This window comes from Phaethon aethereus (assembly GCF_964289735.1).
Source record: "Phaethon aethereus genome assembly, chromosome: 10".
In the NCBI taxonomy this organism is placed as follows: Eukaryota; Metazoa; Chordata; class Aves; order Phaethontiformes; family Phaethontidae; genus Phaethon; species Phaethon aethereus.
Window position 1 is genome coordinate 2456226 of NC_138586.1, and position 13439 is coordinate 2469664.

Below are 13439 nucleotides of genomic sequence, written 5' to 3' on the forward strand. Positions count from 1 at the left end.
TTTCAAGCCTTGAGCTATATAAATGCTCATCAGACTCCATTTAAATTTTTGCTGCGCATCATGAGTAAAAGTCTGATTTAACTCAGTATTGCCAGCTGAAACCGCAGCTGGGAGTATTTTTCTATATCCATCAAACTAGGGTTTCCCCTTCTGTGTTCCTGAATGTAAATCATTGAGCTTTACCCCATTTCACGGTCCTGTGAATTGCTCAGATGGTCTGTGTAAAGATTGTTGCATCACGAACTTTTGCACGGTCCAACCCAGTTTCTTCCCACTCTCATTGGGAACGGAATGATGGATGTTTCGTGATGTTGTTATTGCTACCATAAAACAGGCCAGCTCACAGGATGCAGCTTCGAATCCCTTCGTACGTGCTGAGATGCAATGCAGTGAGAGGCTGCCGGTGAGATGTGTTGGTAGACTGGTGATTTGGATGCATTGCAAGGTATTGAGTAAAGGCTGGTCTTAAGGCAAATAACAAAATGATGAATTCCTGAAGCTGTGAATTTCAGGCATCATAAAACCTTCCTTCTTTTTTTAAAAAAAAAAATCTAATTAATTAAATTTACTTTGTGTGAAGGCCTTGTTTCTTTAAAACAACATCTTGAACTTGAAAACAAACTAGTTTGGAAAAAAAAAGTTAAATAGCTTTAGGTGACCTCCTTGCTCTTGATTAATACAGGTTTTTTTTTTTTTCAGGTTTTAAACCTAATTTGTCCCTCTCTCATTGCCATGTAGGAAACCTACAGACAAATGAGAAGTAGGCCACTGAGAAACTGACTACAAAATGCTGCCTCAAGTATATATTTCACCAGTATAATCACTTTCAGAAAGAAAAATAATCTGAAAAAATAGTGATTTTTTAAAAATCTCCCTTTAAAGAGACACTGTAAGGCTAAAGTTTGCATGTGAACAAATCTCTCCCCAAGTTGCTACGAACACTTTCTAAACTGCAATTTAAAAGGTTTCAGTTAGTATATTTCACTATTTATGCTCTTTATTTATTTTTGCCTTTATTTTCCAGTCTTGTGATAAAGCAAACCTGGTAAATTTTGTTTGCTCAGTATAGCTCACGTCACTCTCCTCGGGTCTTGCTGTAGCTTGTTGCCTATGTTTGGGAATACAACCATCTCCAAGAGAAGTCACTTCTCTTAAAAGTAGGATTTAATTATTTTTATTAATAAAATCCACATTTTAAGCCTAAACTATTTGATTGTGTCCCTTTCAAAAGGGAAATAATTTGGGACAACCTATTTTTTAAATCACAGTTTCTGAATTCTTACCCCAGAGAGCAAATTCTGCAAGTTCCTTTGCTGAATGAGCATGGGATTTTTAAGGAAGATGTAAAGACAAAATGAAAGAGCCTCTCACAAAACCCGATTGCTGAATTTCAGCAATGACCCTTACTACCAGCTTATTTTCTTGCCTTTTTTTCAGGGCTGTGGAAAACAATTTCTGTCAGCTACGTCAAAGCGTAGTGGTAGATTTCCCTTTGGAAGTCAGAGCCTGTTTCAAACGTCTCTTTAAGTCCTGCATATTTGGAGACTTGGGTCGGACGAGGTGGAGGCCTCTTCGTTTCTCTCCGTTGCAGCTCCCAATCATCCTGCTGACCTCCTGGCAAAGCTGCTGGAAGGCTTCATGCACTCCCTCACAGTTCTCCCGGGCTGAGACTTCGTAGTAAGTACCTCCCAATTCACTGGCCAGCTGGAGTCCTTCTTTGGAGGACACCTGCCTGGCTCGCAGGAGGTCTCCTTTGTTCGCCATCAGAAGCAGGGGAATGTTAGCATTCGGGTGAATCTTGCGGATGTGCTGGTGTAGGGGACGGATGACTCGGTAGCTCTCATAGTCTGTGATGGAGTAAACAAAAACGAAGCCATCTGCCCAGTAGATTGAACGGTTTATCTGCTCTTGGCAGCATATGCTGTCAGTGTCATCCTGCCGTCAAAACCAAGAGGTGTGAGATTAGAAAACTGAGAATGGGGGGAGCAGACAGAGCAAACAGTCATATGGCACTGTTAGCTACCTGGAGCTTTGTTTTAACGTGTGGCTGTTTCTCAGCGTACAGGCAGAAACCTCTCTGACTGCGGGGAAGGTACCAGGGAGAGGAGAAATTTCCACTGTGTCAGTAACATATTACAAGTGAGCAGTACAGGAGTGGAGCTGGGTCAGAGCAAATTGGTTGAAAATAAGAGAACAGCCAAAATATTGATATTGAAAAGTTTGTTCTGTATTCTATTGTACTAAACCAGTGTGAGAGAAATCTGCACTTTTATTGTGGATAAAATTGTGATGGGTATGGTAAGAGCATTTTAAAATTCAGCAGGTTAATTACACTGTTGTCCCCTAAGGTATTTATTTAGGGCTTTTTCCAATTCTGTATTCAGGGGTTCTCACTTACTCTGTTTGGTGAAGCCTGACAGGTTTTTCCGTCATGTTGGTCTCCAGATAGTCAAAGGGAAAGTTACTTCAAAAAAGCAATTTGTTACAAATTACTGGAACTGAAAATGAGGTAAAATTTCATTGCTCATTTGTAGAGCAGCAATGGGTTTCTATTACTGTTTTGCTGGTCACACGTTTGTTCAGGCCATCACCACTCCTACTCAGACAGCCATAACAATCACCAGCGTTGGGAATATAAAACTGAATACAATAGTGTGGAGCTTGAAAAGAGATCAGCTCACTTTTCAAGATGAAGCTATTTTCAGCTAATCCTTTACTCTGTTATGCATGCTGGTGCGTAACCCAACCAGTTAGGGAGATCACTGCTGCAGTTATTGCCAGTATGCTTGGTTTGTAAGAACTGCCATTCCTGTCAATATTACAGGCTTTCTGGAACTTTGTAATTTCTTTCATATCCAACAAGGCACTAAGCATATTCAGTATTCAGCTCTTGATGAGCTTGGTAGGAATTAGAGGCTTTTCTGTATTTTAGGGGGAGTTCAACGTAATTAATACAGAGCTCAAACTTTTATTATTATCGCTAAGTTCTATTCAAGAAATTTTCACCAACCTCAGTAAGACTACTAAAACATATGTTCCATTATCTATTTATCTATAGAACATATATCTGCCATTCACGTTCACTTTAACAGAATTTGCATGTGCTCAGCAATCTCCCAAAACAGATCGCTTTTATTTAGACACCTAAATATGAATTAAGAAATTCATATTGCCTAACTTCAGAAAGCAGAAGTGGAAGAGAATGAGTAAAACTGGTCAGTTCTTTTATGGCAGATCAAACAGTAAAAAAAGGACTACTGACAAGGCTCTTCTGTGAGAAGAAGGAAGCAGAATTTCTGAAGGCTCAGAGTATAAATTGGGCTTACAACTTTCAACAGCAGTTCTGCTAACTAACTGCCCTTTGTAAATATTTCAATCCTGCCTATAGAGACAGTGGCTCATCATACCTAGTAGTTCTTTGCCCTTGCCAGCTCACAGTAACACTAAATCCTGTTAGCAGCGAAATTGTTTAACTGCTCTTATCGCTCCTCTCCCTCCTCAAAACCCTCAAACCCCAAAACTCAGCAGCGTTGCACATGGAATCAGAGGGAATGTCACCAGCAGCCTTGCTGAAAAGGTTAATGAGAGTGAACTCAAGCCAGGATAGGGCAGACTGTGGGAAGAAGGGCAATTTGCACTGTTGGTGTCTGGGTTGTATCCAATCTGTAGATAATTAGCCACCCTTCATGTCCTGCTAGTCTCTTTTCACCAGCAAACTCCTTTCATGGGGAAAAAGAACTAATTGCTCTGGCAAGCGTTTGAAAATGTTTTTGGAGAAGGTGTACATTCAGAGAGCCCTAATGAGCAGAAATTCTCAGTTACTCCAGCTAGGCCCACCCAGCAGTGAGATGGATGGATAATCCCCAACGGAATGCTTTATTCAGGAAAATCAAAGGCTAATGGGCTACTTTTTAAATGGAAATCTCTGCTGCAGAATGAATTTTGAAACACACAGTCATTTGCCATGTATAGACCAAGCAGCAATGAATCACCTAACAAAACCAGTTATCTGTTTGCTTCTGTTTCTCTCTTAAACATTAACATTTCCGGTGTGGCTAGAATCCCAAGTGATTCCACATGACTTCCTCACGAAACATTGTACTCAGCCTGCAGAGTGCAAGAAACTCTCTTCCTCAAGGATTTTAACTGAAAATCCAACCTATTCTCAAGTCTGAACAAGTCCCGTTCAAGAACAATCCCTTCGAATTATTTCAGATACATCATTCGATGCAAACAGAGATACAGGCTAAGATAAGCGTGTCTGTGGGAACTGTTGAAACAGTGCAGACCTTTGACTGGGACAAAGAAAATGAAACTCCTTCCTAACTAAATTAAAATCGTTTCTGACAAAGAAACCTCAGCCGTTGGCATTAGTAAATTTTGTGGAGCTCTGGCTACAGTCACAGAACTCTAGGGCACATTCCTAATTAAAACAGGGAAACTGGAAAATAAACATATATCTGATGTGAAAGAGGGAATTCAATTCTTTCACTCCCTCCTTTCTCCATGGGATAGAACAGAGAGGGGATTCCCTTTGTTAAGTGTTTATCAGGCAGTCCCAGTTGTGCCTAATCACCACCAACAGCTTCTCTTTGCAGGTCCTCCCTAAGCAAGCTGGCATAGGGCCTTTGTACTAAGTCCCACTTGAATGTTTGGAGGACTTCCATAGCAGCTTTTGTTTGCTTTTTTAATGTCCAGAGTAAATGAGGGGTCCTCTCCACTGCTCTGCACATCCCCAGCAGCAGCAGAGCATGGAACTTTGTTAAAGATTTCTGCTTAAATCTACTTCCAGTCATCAAAGAAAATGGAAATTGAAACTGAGGTTTGGGAGCTTTGCTTATCCTGTTCTGTGAGCTCAGGATGGAACAGTTCTACAGCATAGAAATGAATCCATGCAAACGTGGGTCTGTGCATATAAAACAAGGCATATAAAGCTGTCCAGGGCTAGCCTGAAAGAGAGTGAGAGAAGGTGGTGGTCCCATCCAGACACATATTTGCCCAAGTCTGAGCTTAGTCTGAGGTTAAAGCCAAACCTAGAAGTTTAGGTTTGATGGTGACAAGAGGACACCTAATTTTACCATAAAATCTCAGCTATTCTACAGGAATTATTACTCTCATGAGATTTCCACCATTCATGTAAAAACAAATTTCATTACATTTCCTGCTGCTTTGACATTATTTTCATCCTCCTCTTCTGCATGTGATGCAAATCTTCAAAAAAAAGACAAACTTAGATCCTGCTTGGAAAAAATATTTCTAGAAATAGGTTCCTCATCAAATATTAAATCTAGACTATGTAAAACACTGATAGAAAGAGGGGTGTAGATAAATGCTAACACCTTAAAAATAAGGAATAAATAAAATCAAAATGAAAAAAAGAAAAAGTAAGGAAAGCACTGAAAAGCACCCTAGTTGGAAATGACAACTGCTGTGAGGCCTGTCTCCTTCGAAAGAAACACTTTTCTAGAAAAGAGAGGTTCTGGGTGTGTAGAAAGCTCTAAGCTGAGTGAGCTGGGCCTCTAGGCAGGTGAGTTTTCTGCCATGCAGGGACAGAAGCCGTTTGACAGGAAATAAAACAATCAAGGAGTTAGCAGCCTGACTATGATTTTACTCCTGTTTAGGCTTGGGATACAGTAAGGTGTTTGAAATAGATTTGTTTTAATTCTGACTTACTTTTAAAGGAGCCTGATTTAACCTCTTCAAGGGCTTGTTTTGGTGGGGCTTAAGGTACCCCTGTTAGTTTTCATTTGGGTTTGAGCCCAGGTACATTTCTGCTAAGTGGAGCTACTTACAGATGGAAGTGCTGGCAACAAACAAGAGACAGTAACTGTGCTGTAAAGTACCGATGCACTGAGCAGATGTTTTACCTCCAGTGACACAAAGGGAGTATCCTGCACCTGTAGAGAGATCTGTTCCCCATCTATGGTGAACTTTCTTGAATACAAAGCACCTGGTGGAAAAGTAAGATCATTAGAGTCAGTGACTGTAACAAAGAAGAAAGTGTACATAAAGGCAAAATGGAACCGTTGAAATCCAGATTTTTGAGGCTTATGATATGTAGCTGCTTGCAGAAAAATGAATGGCACACAACCACAAAAAAGAGTGGTTGTGTGGCTGTTTACTTAAGTAAAGTGGTTTTGTATTTGCAGTGTGGTTGGATGTTTTAAGTGTACGCTTAGGATGGTATCTGGGAAAGGTGGCACTTTGTATTGAATCAAATAGTCAAAGTGGGCGCACAAATCCCATTCAGGTTTTCAGTCTATACCGTTAACTTTCTAAAATGTGAACTGCATGTATTTTTAATCTCAAACCAAGATACCCAGGTGTTGTTTGTAAAAGGAGTGAGGTGTTTCCTATTGCATTTCTCTGAAAGTTTTTAAAAAATGAAAGTATTCTAGTTTTGGACACAATGTAAGTGAATGTATACAAAACACCCAGATGCACTTTTGGATTTGTGTGGCCTAAGCAGTCAGAGTTTGGTTTAAATCCCCCCACTTAGAATCTGACTTATGGTAAATCTGAATGACACATATTCAGGGCCAAGTACTAGTTCAAATCCTCTAGGACTGATCTGGCTCTAATAAGACTACCGCTATTCTAGGTTTAAACTCTATTTTGTTACTGGAGTGTGGGTTAACTGAGAATGAAAACTTAAGTTTTGATCTTACAAACTATCCGTGGTTGTGATAAGGACAGCTTTGGAGATTGATGCCATCATTATTTTCCTTTAGAACTTAATACAAGTCACATGGATATGTGAAGAAATGCTATATCCACAGCTGTTGTGTACAGCCTTTCAGTCTTGTCCAAATACAATTGTTACTCCTGCATCTAAAACAATGTACTTCATCTCAAACGTAGAGAAATCCCATCTATTGGAGAAGAAGGAATTCAGATTAACAGGGAGGTCAGTTACTGACTATAATGGCATCACTTCTGAAAATCATCTTTGATTCAAGAAAATAGGTGGTTTTATTCCAGTGGAAAAGAGTCTGAGCTCATAGAAATATTTATCGTATAAGAAAATCTAGTATGGCAAAGTTTGCTTTATCTGCATCCAATGTTATTACATTATGTTTCATATTATGTTTTAATACCAACTCTGTGAGGTGATATAGCGCTTCATTTTTTTTTTTAATCAGATTTTAAGATGAAAAGATGGTACTGTTTTATGGGAAGATACTGCACTGCTGAACCAAGGCCAGACAACATACTATTCTCACTCTGTAATGCATTGGAGAAAAAAGAGCAGGTACTTCCAGACACTGACTGTGCTCTGCCTTATACCCAACTGAAGGAGAAGTATGGTTGAATGATCACAAATGCACTGCCACCTGTTTCTTATTTCTGGCATATTTGTTTCTTCTACAGCATAGCTGTTGGGCTGGTAGCTTAATGAGAAAAGCATGTGGTTCTCAGCAATGTCTCTGGCAGCAATTCATTGCAAAGCTCAGAAGTCGAACTTGATATACAGTCTCCCATAGAAGAGGTGAAGGAAAAGAAAGAGAAATAGTGCAGCCAACCATCAAGGTTGCTTAGGGTCACTGAGAGGGAGCTGTAAGGAGGAGCTTTCAGATTGTATTTCATCGGACAGGCAGAGATCAAAGGTGTCTTGTACTGCCATCTCCTTTCCTAACTCATCATTCTAAATTCAGCATGCATCTCCAAAGTGAAGCAATCACTGCTTTGAATCCTGTCCTCCTTCACCCAAGAACTGTGAGATGGCCTCTGTGTGGGATGTGCTAGTAGATATGAGCACAGTGTACGTAGATTCTTTCCACAGCGCTGACCAATACACCGGGCACTTTCTTGGAACAGAGGCTGTGAATTAAACAGTTGACATGAACGCATCCTCTGAGGTGTCAGGATTAAACAAGAAATGCAGTAGAAGCCGTTTGCATAGTCACTTTGCTTATCTTATGGAAGGAAGACTTCAATTTGGAAGTCTGCCGTGTCGTAAAAGCCACTGAAAAAAGGGAGTACGCAGGAAAAGTTCTGAACTGGCTTTTACGCACTTTGGAATTCCTCTGGCTTCCCTGGGGTTGAAGAGAGAGCAGCGTTGGGTTTCCGCGGTTTAGTTGATATGCAAGTTGTTCCTTGAGACTGCATTTTAGTATAGGTATGTCCCCAAGCAAACCTTTTATTCTGATCCTTTTCCATCAAGTTGGAAAAAAAAAATAGCTAAAAGGATCATAAATAATGAGCCTTTGATTTATTGCTTTCATAGCTTGAGGCTATTAACTGAAAATATGCACCTTATGGACATCTAACACTGCTTGGCTTTCCTGTAATATGCACCAGTCACAAAATTGAGTAGATATCTTTTCAAGCCATCTGCAGTACTGCAGTAGAAAGCAGACTCACCAGTATTGGCTTCATAGTCTCCAATAAATCTCTTTGTGAGAAAGCGCACAACCAGAGCTGTAAAACAATGAAAAAAATATGGGCCTTTAATGTGAACCAAAATCAATCTTTGTAGAACACATGTAATATCTTACTGGAAGAGTTAGTATAATATGAAACCAAGTTAATCCTTGAATTGCTCACATATTATTCTGCAAATGCTTCTCTCAACACTCACAGGAGGTTGGCTGCGATACCTAATGCAGAGTTTTTTGCAACTTGTATTGAAATTACTCCTTAGATTCAGTGTGGTGATTCAGTGTAGGATACGGAGGCGTGTTTGTTGTGATTGCAGGTATAAGAATCTGACCTTTGGTTTGAAATAATTTAGAAAGAGCAATAAGCCAGTAAACTGAAACTAACCCCAAGACCACCATTAAGACCTCTGTGTCATACAAGAAGTGAGGCTGATGGATGTAATGGTTCTTCCCAGCCTTAAAAATCCTCAGTCCTCCTCATGAAACCCATTAGTGGTATCTAATCACATCCAGCAAACAAACTGCATGTGCTCTGCACACATGGGTCATGCTGCAGCGCCCTGGGCCACCCTGTTCATCTTAACCTGCGGTGCTTTGTTATACTGTTGGATTAGAACATTTTCCTTTTTCTTGATCCCTTTATAACACTTAAAATCCTGTCATGGCAACAGTAACTTATATTCCTGTAGTGCTTTCATCTCAGCAGATTCCTAATCATTTTCAAAACCATCTAGTTAATAGCTGAATAAAAGGGTTTATTCTGCAAACAACTCTATCACAGATTTCACTTAAAATAATAATTTTTCTCACAGTGTACACTGGGTTGCCTCTTTAGTACCCTTAAATGAAATTGACTGTGCAGCTATCTTCAACAAACTACTCAAAAATAATATGAAAACGTGGCTGCTTCAAATCGAAAGCAATCAAGCATTTTACTGAGTGCTGTGGAACCTCAGATGTACTAAAACAGATCTGGCCTTAATAATTTCTGAAATCATGAACCATACATTGAAAAGCAATAATGCTCGCTTTACCCTCTTTTCTTCTCCTCTCCTCTGGAGAATAATACAGGAAGACACATCTTGTACGCTGTCATTTGTCTGCAGAGCATAAAACGTTTACAACAGGAGAATAAAATTTTGGGGGTGTGGAAATTTAGACGTGTTTAAATAATTTGCACGAGACCAGGCAGAATCATTTGCGAGTACAGTGCTCAACACAGTGCCCTCTCCTCTTAACTGCCACCTCACGTTGGCCACTCACACAGACCTACAGCAGATCTGCCTCAAAATTATTCAGTGTGTTTTCCAAAAATAAAACCCCCAAACAAACTTAAAATGTTCAAGCTGCAACAGTTAACGAGTTTTTGCAGCCTTGGGTCGCAGCTGCAAATTAAGTGGTAAGTGCAGCAGCAAGAAAAAGCATGGAACTATACCTGTGGACTTACCTGTCTTGCCAACGCTACTGCCACCCAGTACCACAAGCTTGATGATTTTGTTGGGCACGCAGTCTAATACAGGATACTCTGGTATGGGGAGCAAGAGAAAGTTAGTAGAATACTGTGACATAGTATCCTGAGAGATGAGACGCATGCCAGAAGCGAGAGCCGTTCAACTCCAGTAGGAGTTGGGGGCGAAAAGACGGAAAACAGCTTCTCGGCGTCTGTTGTTGGCTGTATATCCTTGGATAGAGAAGCCTTCTCATTTCATTTAAGTAGCTTTCCTGAGGAATGTTAGAGCGACTGGCCGCCTCTTCCCGATGCCTCTGCTCAAACAGCAACTTTGGAAAGCAGAAGGGAACTTTTTGATCAGCCCCCGTGAAAACTGACTCCTCCATTCCCCAGCCAATCACAAGTGAAACCATGACATTCCTCCAGCCGGGCACCGCGCGTGTGCCTCCATCAGCCACGCTCCCTCGCTCGCTGCTTTATCTCCCCACTGCCTGCTTTATGTGCTCTCCCTTGGCTCTTTGCTAAAACGAGATTCTTCTGTTTTACAGTCATCACGGTAGCGTTTTCAGCGAGATACCGTCACTCCCATGCTCTGCTCTAATTCCACTTTGAATAATCCCATTCTGCCTGTCTAGTTTCTCTGCATTTTCAATTGGCTCCAGCTCCATGCGCTGTTGTTCTCCCTGTCCTATTGTGTCCTGCAGTTGGGCCCCTTCAGGGTGCTGAAGATGATGGGACGCTCCTCTTCAGGAAAACAAACACATTTCCACCCCCACAGTGTTCAGGCAGCTGTGGGTTATTCCAAAATAACCTCCAGGACACATTTGATTTGCTGGTTTATACATGTTGTTAGTCTTAATGGCCCACTGGAATGTGGGTTAGCATTGGGTTGGGACACTGCAGTTTCTCCAAACATGGAAAAGTGAGTTTAGGGCTGGCGACAGACTTGGGAAGGGTGAGGAAGGACACGGTATCCTCCAGTGGGATGAGCCAGACAGAGGGAATGAAGAGAGAATGACTTCTACAGGAAAACCCAACATAGTTGTAAGGCAGCTGGCGGCTACAAGGTCTGCGGGGAGAACAGCATGTAACCGTACACTAGCTACCATCAACTCTCAGTTATCAAGGATAATGGGGAGGGGAAAAAAAAGGGAAGAGCAGTGGAGAGGGAATGACCCAGATAAAGCAAAACTGCAAATAATATAAACCAGATGTAAATTAAACTATAGGAAATATAGTTAGAGCATTCATCTTTGAAAAGCTTCTCAAAAGAGGTCGCAAGGGGCAGGAGCAGCTTTAGGCAGCAGTGGGAAGAGGCGAGCCTGCCTGGTGCAGGCAGCATACTTCTGCGACGCGTACTCTGTCACGCTGTGTGGGAGACTTGGATATTAACGGGAAGTGGCACCACAGCTAATCCACCCACAGATCATGGGGACCTGAGGATGCAGATTTTTCCTGTCTTCTGTACGCTCCTAGCAGGCAGAAGGTAGGCATGTCTCATTACGTAGAGGCTGCAGCCACCAAAAAGCTTCTTTCACACCTCTGCTTTCACTCACAGCATGCACACGAGTTCTCCCCAGCAGCTTTTGGAGGCCAGGGGTACAGTTGCGAGCTAGCACAAGAGGATGGGAAATCGGGCCACATCTCTTACTACCCCTTCCCAAAGCACTGGGGGCCGGGTTGTCAAATTATCTCAATTTCCACACCAGCATCACAGAGGATGTGCTGAGTGTGAACTGGCTTTAGAAGAATGCAGCATCGGTGCACAGCAGTCCACTGAAATAAGCGCAAGATTCAGAAAATTTATGGATGTGTCACTTTTCTAAGGCTCTGTTTCCCCTCTCAGAACTACTTCTGAAGCAGTATTTGTGCGGAATGCTGTGTAAGCACCAAATGTTATTACTTTGACCATCATGACAGTCAGCTGATGAAGAGGTGGAACAAAATGTCTGGAGGGCTACCCAGCTCATGGTACTGGGAGGGAGCTGACAGATCATGTGTCTTTTGGGACATGGCTCCTATGTGAATGGTTTTCAAATCTTCCAGTGTGAATTTTCTTCCAGATTTTTGCGAACACCCAAACACTGAAAAATCTTTTCCAGGAAATTTCATTACCAGGATGCTTTAAATCTCACACAAGTTTCATAAGAACAGGGAAAATGAGAGGAGTAATAGGAAAATGCTCAAAATCTTGTGGTCAATTAACAGAGCACTTTGAAATGTGTTATTGAGCTGGACACATTATAAATTTTGGGATTAGCCAGCAGCAGTATGTAACTGTCCGCCTCTCTAAGTGTAGGATGTTGGAACCTGTTACCATTTGCTATTAAAAGCATATGTTAGTGAGTAATATGAAAGTATTCACCACAATAGCCTTCCTATAAAAACAAACAGTAATATATCTATCAGCTTCTAGGTGGCCAGAAGAGTTTCAACTCAGGCTAAAAAGCCAGGTAAGTTAAGCAAGATCATGGAGAATATTCTATATGAGCAAAGGCATTCCTAGAAGAATACAGATCTGCTGGCTTGCTCCAAAAGAGAGGCAACAAAATCAACTGAAACAAAAGTTGAAGTCCTTTTGATAACCAAATGTTGTGCCAATGCTGAGGAACTCCGGAAGGATCTCACAAAAACAAGCGGGTACACATAAAGTTGGCAGGTGAGCTTTAGTCTAGATAAATGTAAGGTAAGGCATCTAGAGAAGAAGAATATAAACTATGCTTAAATGATGTTGAACTTGGATGTGGCACTCATAAATTAGGGAAGAGACCTTAGAGTCATTGCTGGCAGTTCACACGCATCAGCTCGGTGTACGACAGCAGCCAAAAAAAGCCAATAAAATGTTGGATATCCTCGGAAGGGGAATGCAAGAGAAGACATAGGGTAGCATTTTGCTGCTTAGCTAAACCGTCGGAGCATCCCCATTGCCCATGCCGCATGCAGTTCTCTGCATCTCAAAAACATAGTAGGGTCTGAGAAGGCACAGAGCAGGGAACCAAAAATGATTGCAAGCATGGAGCAGCTGCTGTGTGAGGAGAGACGGGAAAAGCTGTTTACCATGTGCTTGTATGGATGAGGGTGCTGACACGAGAGAGGAGATGCGTGGGGGCAGGAACGAAAGACCAGTGGTGGAGGAAATGTTGAACTGCTGCTTTTGGCAGCTGTGACGGCTTCTGGTTGCTTAAAACAAATGTGAAAGCAGTTTTAGACTGCATCTTGGAAGCAGACCAATCGATTTCTAGTTCCTTTACTAATAGGGTTCAATCTAAATTTCTTATGCACTAGCCCAGGCTTCTTGTGCTTCTAATCAAAGCTTGTTTCCACTATGTGCAGAAATCTCTGTCCAGAGAGAATGGTTTTTAGTAATAATAAAAAAGCAGCATATTCTCCAAAAGTTTTAAATTTATTCTCAAGCTTCTCCTCCCCCCCTGCCCCCCAAATCATAACTTTTAGGTTCTAATTCTGAAAGAATTTGAGTAAGATATAGAATAAAAGCCAGAGGTTTTCATATCTGATGCTTGTCTGATTTTCTAGATTGTCAGAATAGTCTTTTCACTGAGTGAAACCATGCAGAAGGATTCACACTATTTGAGGTTGTATAACCCTTG

The 13439-nt window shown here is 41.3% G+C and overlaps 1 protein-coding gene across 1 annotated transcript; it reads right to left on the bottom strand.

Annotated features, from left to right (window-relative positions):
* Positions 1-1467: 1467 nt before the first annotated feature.
* LOC309408479 (ras-like protein family member 11A-like) lies at positions 1468-9973 on the bottom strand (the record flags this gene model as incomplete). The annotated part of the gene is made up of 4 exons (XM_082004307.1): positions 1468-1935; positions 5868-5950; positions 8365-8421; positions 9829-9973. 4 exons carry the CDS (start codon positions 9971-9973, stop codon positions 1468-1470), a joined length of 753 nt encoding a protein of 250 aa, XP_081860433.1.
* Between the last annotated feature and the right edge of the window lie 3466 nt (positions 9974-13439).